The sequence below is a fragment of the Passer domesticus genome, chromosome Z (assembly GCF_036417665.1).
Source record: "Passer domesticus isolate bPasDom1 chromosome Z, bPasDom1.hap1, whole genome shotgun sequence".
Taxonomy (NCBI): domain Eukaryota; kingdom Metazoa; phylum Chordata; class Aves; order Passeriformes; family Passeridae; genus Passer; species Passer domesticus.
This window is the reverse complement of record NC_087512.1, coordinates 52,214,918-52,239,563: the sequence shown is the minus strand read 5'-3', so window position 1 is coordinate 52,239,563 and position 24,646 is coordinate 52,214,918. Positions and strand designations below refer to the sequence as shown.

The following is a 24,646-nucleotide window of genomic DNA, read 5'->3' as shown; positions in this document are numbered from 1 at the left end:
GTCAATGTTATTGTCTTACCAATAAATTTTTGTCATTTTCTACTCACCCCACTTCCCTCCTAAATTAATCATCATCTGTTTTATCTCAACTGAGATCTCCATATTTCACGTATTGCAAAGATGAATGTTGGGTATAAACACAGCTCTCGGAGGGAAGGCAGTCACTGCTGCAGGGTAACAGGAAAAATGTCTCTACATGGTTGCAATCGTTAGCCTTTCACCACTCATTCAGAGCAAAGCAGAAGAAAAGTTCAGGTCATTTCCTGACTGGCACAGCAAGTTACAGCAAGATACACATTCTATTAATTTTTAATTGCATTGCTTGCAGACTGAAAGCCCGAATGGGGAATGTTTCTTTTTAAAGCGTAAAGAAGAGCACTAAAACTGCTTACCTCACTCAGCTCTGCAGGGGACTCATTTCCATATTTCATAGCAACTCCAGAATTCATGATTAGACTTCTCAGGGCTTGACGATTTCTGCAGATTGTAATGCTTCAAAGCTTTGTTCAACTGATTCAATACTTTCTTCTCCAAAATTTTTCTCTCTTATACATTTTGCTCTAGACAGCCATTTTTACTTCACCTTGAGAGTTTAAGTTAATGATGCAAGATCTTCTAGAAGAGCCAAACTGGTTTTGACTTCACAGACAATCCATTGCTTAGAGAGACTTGTTAATAATGTGAAGTGCTTAGAGAATGCAGGGAATGAAGTGCTTACCAAGATCCCAGGGCTGCCTTAGTCCATCTACAAGGCGTGCTTCATCTCTGCTGTCTGCTTTATGCTGCTCTTTTCCACAACTCTGTTAAAGGGCATCTCTCAATGCTGCTGAACATACTCAAAAAAATCTGACGAGCTTCACACAAGTTCACAGAGGAATTAAAAGGAGAGTGCTGCTATAGTCCTCAGTATTTGGGGAGGCTGAAAGAAAAAGAGAAGAAAGCTCCCTTCCCCGAGAGAAACCAATGCTGCACTTCACTCTAAAGTTTCCCCTGCCAGTGAGCCTGGAGTTTAAGTGGTTTATGATCAAACACAGCTGTCTTGCTGCTGGCTAAAGGGCGCATGGAAGGGGCGGTGCCAAAAGGAGAGCGCAAGTGGGAGGGAGGAAGGGAGGGAGAGAGCTACAGAGAGTTCATTTTGGAACTACAGGCATCTCTCCAGCTTTCTGCATACTAATTACTATACAGAAAACTATAAAGCTAAGTAACAGGAAACGCCACCTGGATAACAATAAATTGGATTCCTATTTCCCTATTCCTGTGTGCAATTAAGTAAGGAGAAATGAGGGGCTGTAGGAGGTGGAGGGTTGTAATGATTTCAAAAGGTCAAACAAAGTAAGCCTGAAAGCACCATTAGAATGCTGCAGATTTTACATAACAGACTGACATTTTACAAAGAGTTCAGGAGATGGTACTAGAAGAAGGGGAGAAAAAAGCATTTGCTTTCAACATTCTGCTATAAATAGAGGAAAAAATCCTTAATAAATTGGATTTGTGGACATGCTGTACCCATTACAAGAAATGACGACTCCTTTTCTCCTTTTCTCTGTTTCCTAAAACACAGTGACAACCCCACACATTTTTTGATTGGATTCTGATTTGCTCCTTGAGTCAGATGTAGGAAACACAATCCTCTGCAGCTGAAATTTATCTGACCATCTCAATACAATATATTATTGAAGTGTCAAATTAGTTCAGAAAAAAACCCCAAATATAAGAGTCAGGAATAAAGGCTATACAAGCTGTGCCTCTACCCCTGTACTCTGGCAAAAATATTTTCATGGGAAACAATATACTCCAAGAGCAACATTTTGAAAATAACTGTGTGAGTTCTTTTTCCTTTCTCCTCTGTTAGTCACAGATTAGTATCAGCATGCAGACACAGGGATAATTCACCCCAATTCACTACAAGAAGTGCATTAAGATCTGGAATCCAGAAAAGCACACCTATATTGCTCTGTAGTGCTACAGACTCATCGCACATCTTGGGTCCCTGTCCTTCCTCCATGCCCAGTGCCAGGAACTGTAACACTCCTGTAGCTCACAGGGTAACAAGAATGCCACAATCTCATTCCAAGATGTTTCACTTTCATCCTTCAGGTGTCCAGTTTGCTTTAGCACAGTCTGTATTTTGGGGTTTCCTGTCCTCTTTTCATGCCCACTTTGCACGAATCAATCACCTCCACTCTCCATGTTTTCCCCATCGAGTGCATCCTCCCTGTCCCACCTTCACATTCAGGTCTGCCTCTATGTTCAGTGCTTCTGTGTATATTCCTCCTTACTCATCTGCTTTGTTTCCCACATATGTTTCCAGTTATGGCCCCCGAAATCCTGGCGAAGCGCTGCACTGCTCTCTGCTGGCAGAGCGACGGTGTCTCACAGCACAGGGCGACACTGGGACAGACTGTGCTGTCCCCTCCAGCGGGTGGGGAGCCAGGGGAGCCCAGGCTCCTCCAGACTGCAGCACGGGAACAGCATATCCACAGCAATGTTGTACACTGAGCTCCTGCACATTAAAACGTGATAAAGAGAGATCGGCACCTAGAAACAAAGGTGCTCTATAGTGACTCAGCACATTTTTCATAGATAAGTTAAAACCCAACAACTTCCATTAAAACTTCCTTCAGCTGACACAGTACATTAAAAAAATCTTTTATCTTTTCAAAACTATGCTTTCAAAAACAAGGCAGTCTTTCGTATTTTGTATCACTACCCATATTAAATTTCTTTTCCTGCTTATAATCTGCTCTGATCCTATCTTCATCCAGTTCTATCACATCTATCACAGGCTTACCAGCACAGGGTTGAGCCTCAGTATTAATACTAAGAATAAAGTTCAGAAGTTTTTCCTTTTCTAAAGGAACTCATATTAATTATGGGTTCAATAAACAGCATTTCCCATGCTCTATCCCTATCCTGCCAAATACTTCCCTGCTGACTCTGAACAGGCATTCAGAAATTAGGAGTTCTGATTTATTTTCTTCAAAACTAAACATTGTTTGTCCATTTCTGGCAGACCAGCCATCAGAGAGACCAGAGCACATGGTACTACATCCCAAGCAGGACACTTAAGGATCTAAACTAGATCCACTCAGCATTCTACACCTATGCTACACAGGATTTTTTTCCAGCCTTTTTCCTACTCTATGCAGTAACATGGTTGAAAGAGACAGAGACTGACGGAAAAACCACATCAGAATTCACACACAGAATTAGGCACAGCTTCAATTGTGCCTAAGAACCTGGGAGATACATGCAGGTACTTTCAGAACAAAGTTGGTTTAACATTTAAAAATTAATTATAACTCATGTGCAGATGAATGAAATGGTCAAACCAAACTCTGATTTGAAATGATTTTACTTCAACCCCAGACAACTCCCATTGCAACCTCTGCATACTTGCACTGCATTTCTCAGTTGGAAAGCATCAAATGTTAACTAACCCATAAAAACTGGCAACACTTGTTTAAACATCCTTATAAACTGTGCAGGCATTTCTTTACTATGGAGGGCTAGCTAAGACTAAATGTCATAATTCTTCTAAAATAGTTACTATTATATCACATTTTTAAAACAGGAGCATCAAGAACGTATCCCAAACATCTGAAGATGCAGAACTAGCTCCTGTGTGAAATGTCATTATTGTCTTGCATTTCTCCATGTCCATTCACTAACCAAATGAAAATGTTACATCCCGAAATCAAATTCCCTGATAGACTTGCCCAGCTGTCTGCAGACTGTTTCACCACTTCCAAATACATGTGAGTGACCTAATACAACAGCAGGGTACTAAGAACTTTGTTTAAGCCAAAGTGTATTTTCCCACTGGCTTGTGCCAAAGGCAGGCTACAAAGCAAACAAAAGAAAACCTCAAGTATGCCAACTTTGTTTTGCTGGGAAATGAACAGAGCACCCTGTGACCCAGTGAGAGAGGGGTCTGTTGGACTCAGTCCCTCTGTGTTGTCTGGCAGCTGACTGTTCATTCTCTGTCTTGGTGACTCAGTTCCCTGCCTAGAACAGCAATGCTTCCTTGCCCTCAGCCTTGTTCCTGCCTCCTTTTTTAGCCTCTACAGAGAGGGGGTTGGACTGGGAGTGGGAAGAAGAATCAGATGTTTCTTAGCCCAAGATTACACATTGTCAGTGGATGCCTCGGTGTGGAAGGAGGCAAAAAAGATGATGGATAAACCTGACTAGGACAGAAGCTTCAGAAACAACATCCACTGCATACTTTCTGTCTGAGACAGAGACACTGGCCTGGGCTTCCACTCAATTGCAGGGCATTTCTGATCCATTACTGTCTTATGTAGCTCTAAAGCACTCATGGTGCACACACTGCTTGTGGTAAATGCATTTGCACTGACAGATTCTTCCCAAGATAATTTCAGAATTATGCAGCAACAAACATTAGTGTTGCCACTAATTTGCCAGTTTGCTGACTGTTGAACTAATAATCCTATGGCTACCCTATTCCATTTGTTTACTCTCATTCAGTTGCAGAAAAAGAATCACTGACATATGTCTGAAATTCACTGAGGATTTCTAGTTTATTGATTGTATCTGAATAAGCATTTAATAAGATTTGCTCTATCACATGGTATGAAAAGATTCTTTTGGGACAAGTGACAACTCCATCACCACACCTGTAGTTCCGAAAGTACCAGAAAATATGCCAAACACTAGTATTCTCTTTATTTTATAAGACCTCTCCCTCATAATATGTCTCACTAATTACAAAAATCTATTTACTTACAGTTACTGGAGCAGGTATCACACGTGGCATACATGAATATTCCTTCCTTGTTTCAACAGCTGTAAAAACTACAGCATAAAAGTAATTATCTACTAAATATGTGCATGTCACATATTCTTCAGCATAGTGTGTGCCACTTTCTGAGAAGCAGTTTCACTCTGCACGCAACCTGCACCATTACCTGATCACAATTCCAGGATGTATGAAATAAGGCCTCCTTGGTTGGCTTTGTTTAATTAGCTCTGTAATTGAAATGCAATTAATTGAAGTCCACTGAGCATTCAGTTCCTGTTTGTTTGTTTCAATATCGCCCCTACAGCAGCACTCTGCACAATCCAACACACAAATCACACCTGGAAGTACTGCAAATCTACTACAATTTGAGTAAATTTTTTTCTCTTTCTCATTCTTGCACAAAACACACTGGAATAGTGCCAAAGTCCAAATTTCCATGGAGAAAATGGCACTCAGATTAGTATGAAAGCTGAACTTGAAAGCAGAGATTCAATACAATATACAAGCTGGATAATGTTTCCAGAAAATTCTTTATTCAATAGCACTAATGCACCATGATTTAAGAGGGAGAGGCTGAAAGGGATGGTGGGTTCATGACGCAAACTGTTCCCATTAGTGACAGTAAAGGTTATGCACATATGTTGAGAAAAAAAAAATCCAACCCATTTGAAACAATTGGAATTAACCTTACACTGAAAAATGAAACACTGTCTCTGAAGAAAACATGAGCAAATATTTTTCTTTCCTTCAATCAAACCACCTTGATTAGTCTGAAACAGATAATATGTCTAGAACAATGTAATTACAAAACAGCACTTCAATCAGCTACTCTCACCTGTTCACCCTTCCTCAGTTACTCAATCCACTTAAAAAGTCACGTCCTTGACCTGACCAGTCTCCTTGGGAGTTCACAATTGATCCCTCTTTCCATCTTCCAGTATTTCACACCATGAAGCCACTCACCAACCTGTCAAACAAACACTCTCATTTCCTGTCATTTCATCCAAACCTATCACATTCATTTATATTCCCACTGACCCCACAGAGCCTCAGCATCAGGTCAGAACAGGAAAAGGACTAGGAGTCAATTTGTGCCTGTTATTTATGTTGGTGACTTGTCTGTGAAAACAAGGAGAGACAATAGCCATTTCTATGTCACAGCCACCTAATTATCACCACTTTATTTGCTCCTTGCTTAGAAAAACCAACAAGGCCAATCTGTGAACTACAGTTCATGCCATCACACTTCTGCTTAGTGTCCCTTCATAGTCCATAATTCCTCCAGTTATTAACCACAAGGAAATTAATTCACTTCAAGCCCCTACTATCTTGGTAGCCAACTTGTATTTCCTCCTGTTTATCAGTTGTGAACTGAAACCCTTCCAAAATGTCTCACTTTTATAGAAAGATTTGCCAGAATCCAGAAAGACTCCTCTGCTAAGTCTCTCCTATTTTTCCCAACCTCTAATAATGAGGTTTCCTCTATTCCCTCCTTCCTCCTTATCTCTCTTTTGTTTTGTATCTTGTCTTTCACAGGCTCTCATTTCCAAGTCCAGTTCCCATTCCACAGTTATGATTGTGCGTCTGTAAATATTCAGCAGCCCTTGAACTACACCAAGTCATCTGCATGTAATTATTTTTCCTAACTCCAAGATTTCTCTCCATTCTGACTTTCATTACCACTGGCACATTGAACACTCAAGTCCCTACCTTGGAAGGTTCTGAACCATGGATTGATCACAATGTGAGTTCCCACAAAAAAGGGGATGGATCCTGGCCCCGGATTACATCAGAACTTTGGCATTTCATCCTCCACCTAGCCAAGCATTCCATTTCACCATCTGGAGACAAGATCTCTACATGTTTAACAGATGAACTGTTGGATCGTTTCTGACTAAATGTGTATACACACACACACACACACATACATATGTACATTTATTTCACCCATTTGTGTATGTAGTGTGTGACCTTTTAAATATCCCTGTAAATATCCTTTGTAAATATACTTACACAAACAAGTGTGCACACATACATACTCTCATACATGCATGTACATACACTTAGCTATATCTATCCATCCATCTATCTATCTGCCCACCTATGTATATTTGGATCCAGTGAAATGTTCCACTTGAAATATCTTCAGTCCAATGAATTCTGGCAAATGCAAAGCAAACATCTGACAGATCCCTGCTTGAAGCTCAGCAAGACTTTAGCTGGCATGAGCACTTAAATTACAAGAATATCAACTCCTCTGACCACTTAAAGGCTCGGCATGCTTTCTTTTAGCAGAAATTATAACTAAAATTACATTAACAATGACATGAGCTGAAGTAAAATACTGAGAAAAATTAGTGAATCAAACCCCCTGGTTTTCAACCAGACCTATTCTATGATTGTTGTAACTGAATTCCTACAGCCCTCATCTACATTCATTAATTTGATGTATTTTGTGTCTGCATAGTTTAGTAGCTGCTTATGAAGGTCAGCAAGTTGGTCTACAGATCACTTCTCAACTCCCTACTAGCCAATAAATACTAGATTTTTATTTCCCTAAAGATCTGGTATTTGTAGTTTTTTTCTCCCTGTGGACACTAAACACAAAATCCAAACTCTCTATTCTAACCTGACATATAGATCTGGTCAATAAAATTAATTTTTTTCCCTTCTAACTGCTTTGCCGTATACAATTTAAATCTCCCCAGTGACATTTTTCCTTTACATCTTCCTACATTTAAGTTTCTCATCATAATCTTCAAGGCTATCTTACCTCTGCCTCACTCACATCTACTTCAGCCTTCATACCTGTCAGCTCCATTTTACATTTTGAAGGACACCGGACAACACTGCTTCAGCATTTATGATCTCTCCTTCTTGTAGGATTTTATTTGATTCGACATCCCAAGACATTTTTCTCAAGCCACTTACACTTACTTCAGATGGTGACAGAACTAAAATCTTCTTTATTTTCAGGCCTCATCTGGATACTCCCTTACTTTAAGAAATTATTTGCTTACTGTTTCTAGTGTTTACTTTCAGATAAGGCTCTATTGACCAACTAAACCAAGTAAAATAAACAACCCATGTCTCATACAAAAAAAAATCTTGTTTGTTCTCCCTTCACAATTCAGAATCCTGGCACAAGATAATTCATCATTATGAAAAAACACCTACCACCCATGTAGGTGCTACAGAAACATAGACTTTTCCCTCCTTTTCTATAATGTATATCAGAAAATCAGTATTTACGTAAAAATTAGATTAAAAAAATAATATGCACTTATAACCTCTTAAAAAATTCAGCGAATAGAAAGATTAAATGTCTTTTTCTCCAGCCATGTTCCTAAAATTATTGTTTCAAGTAGTAAATTAATACAAAACTCAGTTCAGGAAATTGCAGATGGCTATTTAGCTTAAAGGCATGAACCTCACCTGAGCATCTCAGTGGGGTGAACTTATTTCATTATGAACTCTTCACAGAACAGACAATGCTCATCCTGAAAAAACAAAGTTTACTTTGGTTGTTTCCTACCAGAAAGAAAGGTTTACTAATTCACTGCAACACAATCATAAACTGCCTCCCAGATAAGAAGTGATAATGTGGATTTCTAGCCCAAAATGGAGCAATCATGCTAAAACAGTTTTTAACATAAAGTAAGAACAGTAAGCACAAGAGAGCACATGTGTATAAGCACTCCCCTACCATTTTCACAGTACTAGAACCAAAATACTTCCCTTAAACAGCTGTGCTGACAACCACACAGTCATTTAAAAAGCATCACAACACAAAGAGGAGTGGGATGTTTTAACAGTGGCAACATCTTGCACTGCCTCCCGTCAGTGTCCCAGGCCTGACAGTGGCAGAAAAATAATTCCAAGAAACGGGAGCATCTTGATGAATTTTACTGTGCCACTGACAGGTTTCTATGGGAATTCTGCCTTGCCTCTCTGGGTTGGCAGGTTAACAGCTGATTACTCCTTATAACTAAACTAGCACTGAACTGCAAAAGCACTGAAGAGAGTCCATTTTCAACTGTGCACTCCAATGAAGATTTTCACTTTATTACCAAAATCCTGTATTTCATGTAACCAGAACACAAGGGTGTAGTGGGCAATAAGTCATCTCCCCACCTTTTTAAAAAATGAGTATTCACAGAATCTTGGCATTGCCAACTTAAACGCAAGTCAGCAGCTCACACTCAAGAGAGCAGGCGGAAAATCTGGTGAAAAAGAAAACCCTGTGACAAGAGGTACGTGGTAATCCTTCTGGCACACTAGAACCTAGGAGGGTAATCCTGCTACACCAGACTAACCCTGGCCCTCAGACTCAGTTTACCACTGCTAATAATAACAAAAATGTTAACACTATACTCTGTATAGCTGTGTGCAATGATGCTAGCCCACTGTACCAGGTGAATTGCTCTTTGTCTCAGACAGGAGGCGGAAAAATAAATTCAGAAAAGCAAAAGGATCTGAACACCTGCACTAGAGCTACAGCTTCCTTGAGTACAGCAAAGAAAACTGGATGCATAAGGGCATTTTCTGAGCAATGAGGGGGGAAAAAATACAAAGTCTTTGCAACTAAGTTAAATTAGAAGTTTTGAAACCTTCAAACTATGTATTTAAACACCCTCTTTCCTATAGTGCCTGATTGCCATATGCTATTTCACATCATCCAAACTAGGTCAAAACCTATCACTCTCTGCACTTCAACTTCATCATATGCTTGTAAGAGAGACTGTTTGACTGTCATGCAAAAGATCCAATTAAAAGCCTCAGTCAAAAAGATCTATTAATAGTTTGCCTGAACAAATGTGACCTGTGCTCACACCCCTCACACTGTGCTATGATTGTCTGCAGATGGAAATAGTAACAGAATTTAAATACATATATATAATTTGCCATTTGCTCACCTCTATCTCTGTTATAATGTTGGAAATCCAAAAGAGCAAAACTACATTTCATATAAAATAGATGAGTCCTGGCAGACCTAATCCAGAATGTCCATTTTAAGAGAAAAACTAATAACTGACAATTATTTTAGAGGGCTATAGAAGCCAGGCCTCTATAAACAAAAGCATAATCCCATTACAGCTGATGCCTGCTTGAGACAAACAAGGTCCATTACAATGCTGGCTTGAGATCAAAGAGCTAACAGCTTCCCACACCCCTAAACATAAAGTCTGTCATACAAAACTGCATTTGTGCCTGCTTTCGGGCAAGCCAATCCTCCTGAATCTATACTCCAATACTCAGTTCTTGCTTTAATGGGATTCTTGGATTCTAGTTTTAGCCTAGCAAAAAGGAAGCTTGGTTTGGTTTGGAAAATTTGCTTGGTTTGGAAGCACATGCACAGAAGGCAAGGTTATGCTGGGCACAAAGCTTTTGTAGTAGGCTCAACTGTTCATACCACTAGAATCTTCAATTTCAGTTCCAACTGAAGGCATTAGGCTACATTTTTATAGCAATGATTTTTATTGGCATGAAGAAGAAATTGCAGTAGAAGTTGCTTACAGAATATGAGGCAGGCATGGCTGCAAGGGGAGAAGAGGAAGAGCTACAGCTCCTGCGGTTTATTGTATGTACTGGTTCCCAAACATGGAACAGAGTGAGTAAATCATGAAAAATCAATCTCTACACAAGCAACTGAATCCCACAAAGTGCCTATGTACTGGATAAATTCCTCAAAATACACAAAATCTAAGTATTTCCTATCCATACTACCCTCATGCAGAGGGGCTAGAAAGGCACTACTTTGTCCCATTCAAAAAGAAGTGCCTTGAGAGCATGGGATACCTGCTCTCAAGGGCCCATTTCCCTGACTGCAGGGGAAGGGGTGGGGAAGCTGAAGGAGTGGAGCTTTCCACACTAAGGCAAAAATAAAATTATTTTAAAACAGAGTAGATTTGGAGAAAAGGGTTGGGATAAAAGGGGCAGACTTTGCCAGAAAAGGACATACCAATATTAATGAGTTCTAAAACCATAAAAGTGTCAGAAATTAAACGTGAAATTTTGAAGTAGATTCTCATTAACAGCAACACCAAACAAAAGTAGCCCACAAACCAACCACGGAATTCCATTCTCACAGTACAATTCCATTTTCAGACTTCTTGCTACGTTCCCTTAAAAGATAATTTCCCAAAAGAATTTCTACAGGATTACCATTTAATTTACATCTAATGCCTGTAAATTAGCAAAAGAGACAATGATTCATATTTAGGAGAGATACAAGAGTATTCCTAGATTGCCACAAATCTCTAGGAATCCCTTTTTCCCTCACCCCCTGCAAAAGTATCTTTGCTTTCTTAGGCAACCAGACAATCCTTCCTGTTTCTAAGGAATCAATTTTAAAACCAACATTTACTTGCTTAGTTTAAATGAGCCCAAAATGTAGTCTAAAAAAAAAATCACACTACACAGACAAGGTGTACATCTTTTTGGAAGGGTGAATGATACCATGTTTTTAAGCAGTATAATTTTTAACTTCTAAACAAATTAACATTACACTGAATTGTGCCACATAAAAACTTATATATATAAGATGAACAAGCAGACATCCTTTATCATCAGGTAATCTGAATTTCAGTCTTTGTAATGAAAGACTGTTGGTTATGTAGGAACATGCCCTGATAGTCACACAGCAAAGGACAGTAGAAACATCAGCTGCCTATCCAACAGTCAAGACAGGAGGTAAAGTAAGAAGTAACAGAAAACTTGATGTATTGTCAAATTGCCTAATGTGCTGGAGAAAAGACCAGAGATAAAATTCAGTGCTTTGAATTTCACCACAGAATATCATATGTGAACATATGCCATATACTAAGCACCTCTGAGATGTTCTCCTGCCAAAGTACTAAGTACATTTTATAACATTAAGGAATTAGAAGAAATTATTATACACTCAATAACATGACAGCAGTATGGAATTTACATGTAAATTACTTAATGTACATTTACATGTACCTTACAGCATATAAATGCTTATTGTGACTCAGAATGAAGCAGAGCATTGATACTGTTTGAAGCAATTATCCAGAACAAGCTGCACTACAGCCTGACATAAATGTAAACTATAAATAATACTAAGTGTGCTCTTTTATACACAAAAGCTATTAATATAAGTAGACCACAGCAAATTAGGTTTGCCTGATTAAGGAGCAGATCCAGGTAGGAAAGGAAAAGTCATGTGTTCCTGAAAAACGCAATGGTGACTTTCAGAATACTATTGCTCAGTATTAACTATGTCAACTAAAAATAATAGCCTTCTCAAAACAGTGGTTCTGTCTGTCATAACTTGCAGCTCAATGCTCTCCTGGAAGAAAAATTAATGAGGTAGACATTCACCGAGTCTGACTAATAAAGAGGTACTGCAGCAAGAATATCTATTGTCAGATAATATGATGCTTCCTAAAACAAAGACACTGAGTTCTCATCTGCTAGTGATCATGCTGAGAAACTAATGCTAACACAACTGAATATATTGATTTGCTACACAGATTTTCAGTTTAACTTTGTACTTTAGAAACTTTTGGGTTGTGTACACAATAAAGATGGTATCTGCATTGACAGAGAGTCCATAGCTAGAACTAAATCCAATTTATTTACTTTAATTCTGCTCTACGTAAAGCATACTTTGTCACACAGATGCAAATGAGCAGTCCATTCTCAAGCTGAGTGATGTCTTTAGTCTCCAGATGAGGTTCAGACACATGCAAATCAGACAGGGAGATAAGAAACAGCATATACCAGAGCAGTTACAAGAAGATGCATTAAGAAAATTTTTGTATTAGTTTGCTGTATGTACTTGATGGAGACATTCTAAAAACCAGCTCCTCTTGAGATGAGAAGTGCAGATTTGGCAGGTGGAGCAGTCTGCACCAACACCCTCCCACCTAGACACATCCATCTTGCATTGACAGCCCTGCACAAGATAAAAAGCAGGATTATGCACACTTTGTGCTTGGACAGAAGAGTGAGATGCTGCAGGAAGCAATTGTGGCAATTCTGTAAACAAGCTCTTCTCTCTGACTAAGAATAACCATATCTGTGGCATGGCTGCATTGAGGAGGAAATAGCAACACAGCCTCCTAAACCGTGGTCATAATGAAATTCTACCACACTCTGTTCTCAAAAACACAGCTGTACCCTTCCCCTCTGTAAGTCAACCATATTTTCATCAAATCTTTTCAAAGTAAAAAAGCTCTGGAAAGGAAGATGCACTCAAAGAGGTTCTAGTATAGCAGGAGTGTCCTTGGATGGAAAAATCAAAGTGCTCTGGATCTCATCAGACATGGGTAGTTAAAAAAACAATACGTATCAACATACTTGGGGTCGCATTTTAAAGACTTTTCTCAGCAGACTAGATGTATTTCCAACTAAAATAATAGAGATCTTATCATTGTGGCAAATGAAACAGAGACAATGGGTTTTTATTCATGTAAATGAAGTTACTTGTGACAGTAAATACATTCATCTTCCCACTTCATTTTAGGCAACAGAAACCAGCATCAGGCACACACACATGCATTACCGTTTATATGCACACATTCTACCGATAAAAAATCAAGTGTATTCTAATCACATGCAAGGAGAATATGAAAAATGAATTAAAGCAAATCTTATTGCTTCCACTTATTAAATTTCAGTGAAATTTTAATGTGAAATATGCCTATCATATTGAGATATTGCCTGTGTGATGTTTTCATAGAACAGCAATACTGCATTTCCTGGATCTGAATTCCATCTCTCCTTGCAGCACTGTGGGGTGCACACTGACATCCCATGGCTACTCTCAAACATCCACATGCACCAAAAATCCTTCTAAATGCTTGCATTCTTTTCTGTCCATGAAGACTTAAATTATTTACAATTCCCAAACACACACACACATGAGGACTCCTACTGGCACAAACAGGTACATCATCAGTAAGTGGTGACAAGTCATGTGAAAGGTTAATATTTTAGTCATAAATCTTGGTACCAAGGGGGAAGAGTTATAAAGAGGAACAAGTTTTCAATATTTAAGTTTAATAATGTCAATCTGGAAAATGCTGAAAGAGATTAACACCCTATAAAGATTACAGAATGAATTATTCAGGCAAAACAAAAGCTGAATCTGAGCTTAATAAATCAAATTATAGCAAAATGATGTGAAATGAACAATGATAGAGATATATGCAAAGAATATAAATGGCTAAATTCCAAATAGCACTGTTTAAAAAATTGCATCGCTCCTGTGATGAAGAATAATACTTCAGAGCAGGCACTATGTTTTGATAAAATGCTGTAGAGCTATATGTTCCCAAAATTGTAAACATGCATTTAAAAAAAAACCCTTATAAAATTTTTTTCTTTCCTAGGCACAGTGGACTGATGTTCATTTAACTTTTGCAAATGAATAACCTAAATGTTAAGGACAGCATGGAGACCCTCTGTCTTGACTGTGGGGTATAATCTATGCTGTAGGAGTACATTATCACCACAAGGGATGTCTTCAGCTTAACTGCACAGTTTAAAATCAAAATGAGGCTAAAAAAAGCCTGCCAGAAGTAAACTAGGACATTAATAACAAGAATTGACACTTGATTAATTAACTGAATTCAACTTTTAAGAATGGGAAAGCTGAGAATGAATGCTAGGGAATAGCTTGCTTGTCATTGTGGCAAATGCAGCTCAGTAAAAGATCTGAGAAAGAGACAGAGAAGGAAGAACCTATATTAAATCTCACCTCTGAGAAAGCTATGTTTATCTCTTGGAAGAGCTTAAATTTAGACTGCAGTAAGCATGCCCCATAGTATTAAATTTTGTGGATAGATGAATAAATACTGAAACCCAAAGTAAATAATTCTCTCAATTTTCTCTTGCTCCTTTCTCTCTCCATTTTAATAAAGGCAAAGAAAAAATTTACATATGACCCATGACATCAGTGCTCAGCAGGAGTCAAATGAAGATGTTATTGTATTCATCTACATATAAATGAGAGACTGATGACTCTACTGTGGTTTTGAAAAGCATAGAAGAAATATTCAAAAGCAGAAGTGTAACAGATTAAAACAAAGATCAGGCATTTTTCATGACAGCAAGCATAGAAGGAATATAGAGATCACTAAATCACAGAATATCTTGAGTTGGCAGGGACCCACTCAGGATCACTGAGTTCAATTCCTGGCCCTGCACAAAACACTCCAAGAGTCATACCACATGCCTAAGAGCATTGTCCAAACACTTCTTGAACTCCGTCAGGCTGGTGCTGTGACCACTGCTCAGGGAAGCCTTTCCAGTGTTCAACCAGCCTAGGGGTAAAAAAACTTTTTTTTTTACTGATGTCTTCCCCTGACTCAGAAAGCCATGAAACCGGGGAATTTGTATTTTTTATAAGCCTCCTGCATTTTTATTTTTTAGATCTCTCTGTATCATAGCAATGCAGGAGTCATCACACTGTGCATTTTTGAATAACACTGCACACTGCAACTTTGTATCATATCTCTGTAAATATGTGACAGCACAAAACTTCCAAATCATCATTGTACAACCTTTAGTAGTTACACTTAAATTATGTTTCTTGCCTTGATGATGAGAACATCACTCAAGGCAGGGTCAGATGTTTTACTGGAGAAACACGGTGTGTATTGTTTGTCTTCCATCTCCTCTTAAAGGAGGTATTACATTGGATGGACTTGATTATTCTTTTACAAATCTACATGTTCTCTGCTCTCAATTCAAATTGCTCTTATTTCCCCACAAGAAATGGAACATACAAACAAAGCTGCTAAATGACCTATAATCTCTCAATTCCTCCATATTATTCTCTTTATAATACATGTGTGCTTGTTTTCTGCTCCCATATGCTTCTGGGTGAGCTCATGATTGAACCACAGCTGATCTGTTATTATCCTCCATAGGAAAAATGAGAACATAATTCCTTTAAGAAAATATCAATTTTCTTAAATTCTTTTCCCTCTTAAGGAATTTTTAATATCTACATTTTTTTACTCTGCATGTGGGAACAGGTCCTGTATCAGCTCATGTTTAGGAACTTGGATAAAACAAGAAAGCTTTTGCGAGCATTGTCAAGATATTTTTCATCTCTTTATTTTTAAATAATGTGGCTTGAAGACGTTGGTTTTCCTCTGATGTCAGCAATCACTTCCATTTTGAGTAGGATGTTGGACCAGACTACCTCCTGAGGTTTCCTTACAGCTTAAATTATCTTATGATATCATGAACTAGGAGTTTATTTCATCAAGATCAAGCATGCCAATGGAGAGTAATTTTTTTAATTAGAAATTTTTCACTTTCATTTTAGAATCTTTTACTTCTCCACCTAAGCTTCTGTGCAACATAAACCAGAAACATGCTACAAAATAGGTGGTCTTTTATAAGATGCCGGGGTTAAAATTAAAATACAAACATGGTCTCAATACAAATGGGGAAGAAGCAAAAAGTAATGTCTTACTCCTTCAAAAGTATTGCCCAAATCACAGTTCCACACTAGTCACTGTGAAGAAAATTCGCCTTTCTCCAGTCAAAACCAGCACACACAGTTAGTGGGCTTTTTAAAATGGAGACTAGTATTTACTTGTAGAAATAAAAAAGCACACCAAGGGCTTAAAGAAAGTACCAAATAATTTAGTGGGTAGTAATGAAATAATATGTGAAGAATTCTGCTGCACAACACTTCTGAACAATCTGACATACTTAAAATTAATTGGGAGGACATTTTTATAAACAAATCTTCTATTAAATCGTATCAGTTAGGAACTTCAGTTTGACCACTCATTCCTACCTTTTTTGACACAATTTGGTTATAAAGCTTTGGAAACACTATACACTACATTATTGCTAAAATCACATTTGCTTTCTGAAAAATAAAGTAAAAATTACTCCAATAAGGGTTCTAAGAGTGGAATAAATATGCTTCTTCAAAAACAAAAACAAATCAAACCGAACCACCAGTCATCCTACAAGACTTAAAAACAGACTTAAATGTAAAATGCACTTACAGTGTTGGCAAGTTCTAAGTAGCTTCCTCCAACAGAGTTGCTAAAATTTGAGGCCTGAGCTAGAAGTCTTTGCAGAGCAGCCTGTTGAGTCACATTGCTTCTACCATACTCCAAAATCTTTTGTAGCATAAAATGACCGTGGAGGTCTGGACTCTGAAGGTCTCTCACTCCGGAATCATATTCCCAGCTCTCTCTGGCTCCTGATAAGGCACCTAAAATGCAGAAAAAGAAAAACATTCTAGTATGGAATGTCTGGTTCTGTGTATAAAGAAAATACAGAATCTCCCAAGCTGGAAGGCACCCATGAGGATCACTGAGTTTAACTCTCTGGTCCTCACAGGACCTAAACCACATGACCAAGAGTACCATTCAGGTGGTCCTTGAATTCTGCCAGGCTTAGTGCTGTGACCACCTCCCTGGAGAGCCTGTTCCAGTGACCAGCCATGATTCCAGAATGGAAACTTTCCCTAACATCCAGTCTGAACTTTCTGTGATGCAGCTTAATTCCCCTTCCTCATGTCCTGCCACTGCTCACCAGAGAGAGGCAATTAGCACCTCTGGGGTCACCTCTCAGCCTTCTCTTCTCCAAACTGAGCAAACCCAGTGACCGCAGCTGCTCCTTGAGGTCTTTCACCATCTTGATCTCCCTCCTGTGGACAGAGGCCCATAGTTTGATGCCTTTCACATACTGAGAAAATACCCAAAAATGCACACAGTAGTCAAGGTGGGGCAGCAACAACACAGTGCAGATTAGGACCACTACCTTCTTTGACTAGCTAATGATACTGATACACCCCAGAACACAGCCCTTTTGGCTGCCAGGGCACTCTGCTGACGTAGAAATAACCCTGACCATCATATCAGAAAGAAAAAAATCCAAAACCTCTACTGCCATTACTGCCCATCTTGTGTGTGCTGATAATATCAGGGAAAAAAGCAGTAAAATTTCCAGTGCATATTTGAATTACTAAATTACAAGATTCAGAAGGAAAACTAAAAGCATTTGCATATGTTATTTAGTACACTGCAAAACCAGTGTTGTTTAGAACAGCTAAAGACTAAGAAATGAGTAACGGTAACTTACATCAGATTGAAAAGCAGCAAAATCAAAGAACAAAAGAGGAAAACATTAACTTTTTGTTCACTGAATGCCAACAAATAAGTGTATCTTTTAGCTGTATAGTTATAGCTTTTTGTGTTACCACTGTCTTTTTTATTATCCCAGGATTGATTGTTTCAATTCAAGTTCCAGACAAATCAATCACAAGACGTTTCATTACAAATCAATGCAAGGATATGATCTGGTGGCAAGAAACAAACCATGAATGCTTTGAGAAAGTGTCTCTGTCATGACACTATAGGGTTCCTGTTTCTCTATGAATAATCCCTTCCAATTCCCTATGCACAGAGCTGGGGTTAAACCATAAAACAAGTAAAAGAAAAATGTCTCATTTTGTCAGTAACTATTTCACCCCTGGCTGCTTCTGATTCCCTTACAAATGTCCCACTCCTATTAAAATTTTGTTAACTTTTAGATTCAACCACTTCCTATGGCAAAAAAATCCAGAGTAGGCACTAGATTATTTAATAACCCCGGACAGTACTGTAAAATTTCATCTATAGTATAATGAAGATTAAAAACAAATAAGTGACTTGTCCAAGCATACACTCTGGTTAACAGAAAAGTCAGAATAGAATCCAGAGCTACAGACTAGATCAAAACTCTAAATCAAACATGCAATCATCAAACCATAAGTAGTTACCTGTAAGGCCATCCTATTATTTTGAAAGCTTTTCCTTTTTTGAGCTCGTTTTCTCTCTAAAGTATTAACCAGCATTCTAAGAAAGTGTTTACTAATCAGTGATTATTACTTACTCAGTACATTACCAGGGAAAACTAATAAACTACATAATGGACTATTAGGAGAATTTCTCCCCCTTGCCAAGAAAAGTTTGAGATGCAAAAGTACAAGTGGAAAACCAGCCAGAAGGGCTGCAAGGAAACAACTGATCTGTTGTTTCAGGTCAACACCTAAGACCATGTAAAGCCGTTATGCATGAAAAACAGACTTATGAAACCTGGAGTTGGTTTCCCTGTCTTTGTGCAGTGCAAATATTCTAGTCTTGAAACATTGAAGTAGAAAAAAAAATCACATAACAATTACATTTTATACCAATATAATTGCCATGATTCCTTACCATTGGTAGAGTGAGATTAATTAAAGATTAATTCAATGACTTTCACACCAAGAGCATGCACTACTGCTGCATGTTGCAAGCTTTCCAACAGACCTGCACTGAGATACTGGTACCAGCAATATTTTATACAGCAGGCAGGGCACTGTGCTGTGCACAACACTGGGTGTCTCTGCCCTCGTGTGGCTACAGAACACCACAGAGGAAAAAAATCAGCAGCTCACAGACATGAAGCCACTGAAATGTCTCGGGTGTCCAAGAGCAGCAGAGGATCGGTTCTGCCACTTCCCAAGCCTGCCAAGAGTAAGTGAAACAACCCTCTCTGGGCAAGCAGAGCCACAGAATTAAAAGAGCTGGCTGTATCACATGGATACACCTCTTTCCACAGAGCTAAATATGGCACATGTTCCTACAGAGAATATGCACTACATTTCTATTACTCAAAATCACTGTTCTGCAAAAGAGCTACGTTCATGCAATTAAAAACACCAGTTCTGTTGAAGGACCCAAGTGGTCTTCATAGATTGCACCATCTGCTATCAGACTGAACACTCAGCTGGCACAGAAGTCACCTGTCAGTCACAGATGGATCAGGAAACACTGGGGTTTTATTACTATATTATGACTATATCTTTAACCCAAGTTTTCTTAAAAGTTCATGTCAATACTCCTAATTTAAAACATACACACTGAAAATGGAAGGGGAGATGACTGGAAGGCATTTCCAATATTTTATTTTGGGCTTAATCCTAATCCCTAAATTTGCCCACTGTTTTCCCAACAGATTCCAGAACTCTGGCTGTTAAAATACAGTCCTGGATCATGCACTCTCAAATCTCAGCTTTGCAGGGAAATCAAGTCAAAACTGAGATTTCACTTGTAACTGTTGAAAATTCAAACAGGAATTAACAGACAACTCTTGTATCTTGCTGTAATTAACATACAATTCCCACTCTTACAATACTAATCAAAAATAAGGAAACATCAGGTGTGATGGCTGATAACTGACCTAATAACTAGAAACCTATAGTTAATAAATCTGTGTTCAAGATTATTCATTGCAGAACAACATAGATCCCACGGTAGCTTTCCCCTGTTCAGCTACACTAAGAATAACAAGAAGCATAAAATTTCTGTATTAAGTGAAACAAAATTATCATGAAAATTCCCAGGTAATAAGCATGCTGGGAAGTTGGTGTTAGTACAAAGGTTAGACAGAAAGAAAACATAAATAAATAAATGCATTGCACAACATTTCTTTAAACAAGTAATAAAAGAGCACATAATTGTTTTCAAATTACGTAAGTAACACTTTAATTCCAGAGTAAGAAAGTTAAAACAACATTTTCTGGAGTGAATGAATACATACAGTATTAAAGAACAACAAAGGCAGTTTAGTTTGATGGCACATGAAAGATTCCATAATTACATAAAATTTCAGTTTGTGAATTGCACCAAAGCAGTTTAAAACAGTCAAGCTGGCTCACAAAACACTCTGAATAGTGTACCCTGTCCACCTGCACTGAGAATTCTTGCTATCTAAATGTTCCTTTATGACCTGCAAAGCTCTCTGGTCTGTGTTCTGCTACTGGTGCCACCCTGCCACTCTGATCTGAAAGGAAATGGCATTTCATCTTACTTTCCAGCAGTTAACGTTCCGCCCAGGAGGCTTGTATTCTGCAACAAAGAAACACATGCCTGACAAAAATACAAGCCAGCATTTTCGGTTTGGTAAAGGCTAATTTTACCAGGCTATGCTGGTGAACCAAGCATTATGTGATTTCTTCATTGCTCACAGAATAGAAAAGATAAACCATCAGGATGGTAGGACACTGAAGATGTATTTGTTTCTGAGAAGACCTGGGGTATCAGGAAAAGCGGAGCACTGTTAAATTAGCCCTGCATCAAGCTCTGAAATGAGTCTGACTTGTGAATGGCGAACATGAAGACAGCTGACAACGTAATCTGTCAACCAGCTCCTTGATCACATAGATCGACCTCACACAGTGAGGGGTCTGATCACTGTTTTCCATGAGGTAGCCATGACATTTAGCTACTTCAACTTTTATGAATTATATTACCAAAGGAATGGCTATTTTTCAGTGGGGTTTTTTTTGCTCATCTTTCATTCAACAGTTAAGTTGTGATAACCTAACACAGAGTTGGAAAATTGAATTATTATTATTCAGTGAAGGCAACAGGGAGATTAGTGAAAAGCACTAGCCATTTCAGAGCTCCTTGTCAACTTCAGTAATAATAGTTTTGGAGCTAAATGCACTGAAAAAAGGTGGAAATGTACAAAATTAATAAAGAACGGTCATTTTGCACTTGGTAGTCAGGTCAGGGCCTCAAGGAGTAGGTCTAGCTATAAAAAATGCAAGCTGTTCAGGAAGCCAAGAAGAACAAGAGCAAATCTTTGGACATTCAGACAATTCAAGTCTCCCAAGCTGATGCAAATATAACAAAGCCCAAATGGACTTTAAAGAAAATTTAGGAACTGCATAAGCTCGAATTGCTCAAGCAACATACCAAGTACAGTAAATCAAAATGACTGAAAAGAAGCTATGTTCTCATAGAGGGATCAACTTTATACTAATCCAACCTGACTAGGAAAATGAAAATAATAGTTTTATTTGGAGCTTATCACAATTATTTCCACTGTTTTCTACAAAACATTTCCATACAGGGATCAAAGACCAAAGGTTCTGGCTTCAGCTGTAGCCTGACAGCTAATGTAACTCTTTTCTATTTAACAGGAATCACCCTTTAAAACTTTTTTTTTTTGCACCAGATGATTAAACAATATGAATGACACCTATGAATGGCACAGCAGCAGAGTGATGATAATAACTGATCCTCATACACAGCTAGGTGAGAGTGTTTATTAAACACAGAAAGTTATCTGTACATCCATTACAAGTTCTAGGAGAATTCAGGGGGGGAAAGAATGTATTCTCAACTCAGTATTCAGTCCTAGAGACACTTCACATCAGAATTTTTTGCAACTTGTCCAGTGACCAAGAAGGAAATAACTGATGTGGGCAAAGCAGTTATGAGAAATTGGGAATCTTAGGGCAAGGGTCTGTGGGATCACTGTCTAAATTTTTTTCCTCTCACCATACTTTTTTTCTGGTTTGATGAACACTGCACACTGCATAAAGTCTTAGGCTGTGTTATGTCAGTCCTTTTCTCATTAGTCTTGGGAGTGAGTATAACAAGCATCAAGGGAAGGAAACCACAGCTACCCCCACACTGACTAACCCAACTCACTCATGGGAGAAATCTCTTTTAAGAAATTAGGTCTCAGAGGAAAATTGAACCACACTGATAATTTCTGCTCTAAAAGACTGCTGTCAGCTCACACATCATCTTTCTTTTGTTCCTGAACTACAAGTTCACACATTTGCACTTTCTACTGGTATATTTTGCAAAATCATCACAAAACCTCAGCTGCATTTCAGGTTCAGTGAAGTACCCCCAACACTGGTACACTCAAAATTCGGGAATTCTCCAATTTTATGCTGCCTGCCCAACTCCCTACAGGGTACCATTATAGCATAAATTTCAGAAACACTTAAATGCACATTAAAGAAATTGGAACAGTCTGCAACATAACCAGCACTCTTACTTACCAGAATAATACGATCTCTTTTCTTTAGGCTTTTGGATTTTAATTTTTTACATTCCATGACATATTTTTCTAAGCAGATTTTTATCACTTACAAAAACTATATCAAATCTTAAGAAAAATAAATCAAATGGCTACATGAAAATTAGGATAGATAAGTGAATACTTGCCAAGAGCAAAACTGTAAAGTAGGCAAGGTAATTCATAAAGCCTTGAGAAAGTAAAACACACAGAGACATATCTAGTTAAAGACTAAGTTCCTCTTATTACAATTTCCCAGTCACTCAACACAGCTTTTGGGTGAAGAAGCTGGGTTTGTTAAATCACTAGTCCAAACCATATATATTAACAAATGTTTGTGGAATTTCTATCAATTTACCTTCTTCAAATTTATTTCAGTTACTGGAGAAATGCATCTATGTAACTATCATGGTTTCAGTACTTTCCATCTGACTGGCATTGGCCATACAGGAAATAGTTACATAGAAAACAAAAGCACACTATCTGTAACACCTTTATACACCTGTCCTTGACTCTGAAATAATTTAAGACTATCCTTGAGAGCAGATAATCATTTGCTCTATTCAGGTATAAACAGAGGATGTGGATGACTTTTCAACAGTCTAGAAACCAAGACTTCCTAATATCCAGTACAGTTTAAGCACCTTAACTAAATTTTGCCAGAATACTGGTGGCTAACAAATGCATTGTACTCAGAAAGCCTACTCAATCTAGAATTTAATTTGAAGTTTCTATTAAGGCAGAAAACAGCTATCTTCCCCTGAAAAGTAACAATATCTAATAAAGAGGGGAGTATACAGTATATAGGAAAAAGAGTACATAAAACCTGAAGTCATACAGAAGCTAGAGGAAGTCCCAACATACCTTCCAGGTACAGTATTTGTACTGTATGCACTGCACTTCTAAAAAATGTTGGCTTTCCTTACATGGAAATTTATAGGTGAATAAGCAGCTTCCTCCCTGATTACCATCCACTCAAGACAACCTCACTTTAGATCTGACTTGAATACACATGTATCCAAGCAAACAAATCCAGAGTTTGTTGCCTGTCAGTTTCATTTTGTTTCTGTTTCATCAACCTTAGTATGCCGGAGACACATTAGAAGCAGGCAGGTGAAGAGAACATCACAGAAGTCAGGAGAGATAAAGCAGCAATATGCTGAGAGGCAGTCCTTGATTTACAAAAGCTGAAGTGTAGGATGTGTGACAATGCTCATCTTGTGCCAAATGAAGCATGCCTTCTATGAAACCCCAGCAGCCTTTCAGTTTCTCAAGCTGATCACAGTTTGTATGGAAAGCATAAACTGGGACAAAACTGAGGAAGTGATGTTGTAGTCCAGTTCCAAACCATATGGCAAATACAAAGCAGAGCTCCATGTGTTACCACTGCAGCTGACCAGGAGGCACAGACGGCAGTGCCCTGAAACAAGCCTGACCTGTGGTGCTCTGCAGAGCTAGTCTGGGCAAGCCCTTCTATCAACTCTGGGCAGTAGCAGCAGCTCTCAGGAACGGCAGCTTTCTGTTCGCCCCAATTCTACCCACTCAGCTGTCTGTCCTTTCCCTTTCTTCTCAAAATGTTAAGGTGTTTAGTAATTTCAAGGGCATTTGGCGTCAAAGTGTCAAATACACTGAATTCCTATAAATTTTATGGAAGGCACAGAGGTGACTGACATTGTTATTGCCTCTGCTGAGGAAGGTAACACAGCACAATGCAATGCTCAACCTTGAATAGATACACTGGGCGGGGGGGAGGTGGGAAGAGAGGAAAAACTCCTGCAAACACATGGAAGGAAGGAAACTTCAGGAAAAGCAAGAAGAGTTTGTTCCTCATACAATGGAAAGGCAAGATGTGCTACTCCTGGCGGCAGGCCATGGTGAACACTAAAAACCTGCACATGTTCAAAGACTCAGACCTGCAAGACAGGGTTAGAGCGAGGGAAGCCATGTGTGTGTGTGAACAAGTGCAACTATCTCTAATTTGAAGACCCTGAGCTGAAATTTAATATGCAAGCACTCTTATATGATCACTCAGAC

The 24,646-nt window shown here is 38.5% G+C and overlaps 1 protein-coding gene across 4 annotated transcripts in view; it reads right to left on the bottom strand.

Moving 5' to 3' along the window:
- Positions 1-24,646, bottom strand: part of MCC (MCC regulator of WNT signaling pathway) — a 183,348-nt gene that overhangs the window by 137,798 nt on the left and 20,904 nt on the right. For 3 of the 4 annotated variants that reach the window (XM_064403762.1, XM_064403763.1, XM_064403764.1), the window contains one exon: positions 16,768-16,979. In XM_064403762.1, the coding sequence (XP_064259832.1) occupies positions 16,768-16,979 (212 nt within the window). Of the gene's footprint in view, positions 1-392; positions 1,181-16,767; positions 16,980-24,646 lie in introns of those variants that run through there. The other variant, XM_064403765.1, reaches the window with a different exon arrangement.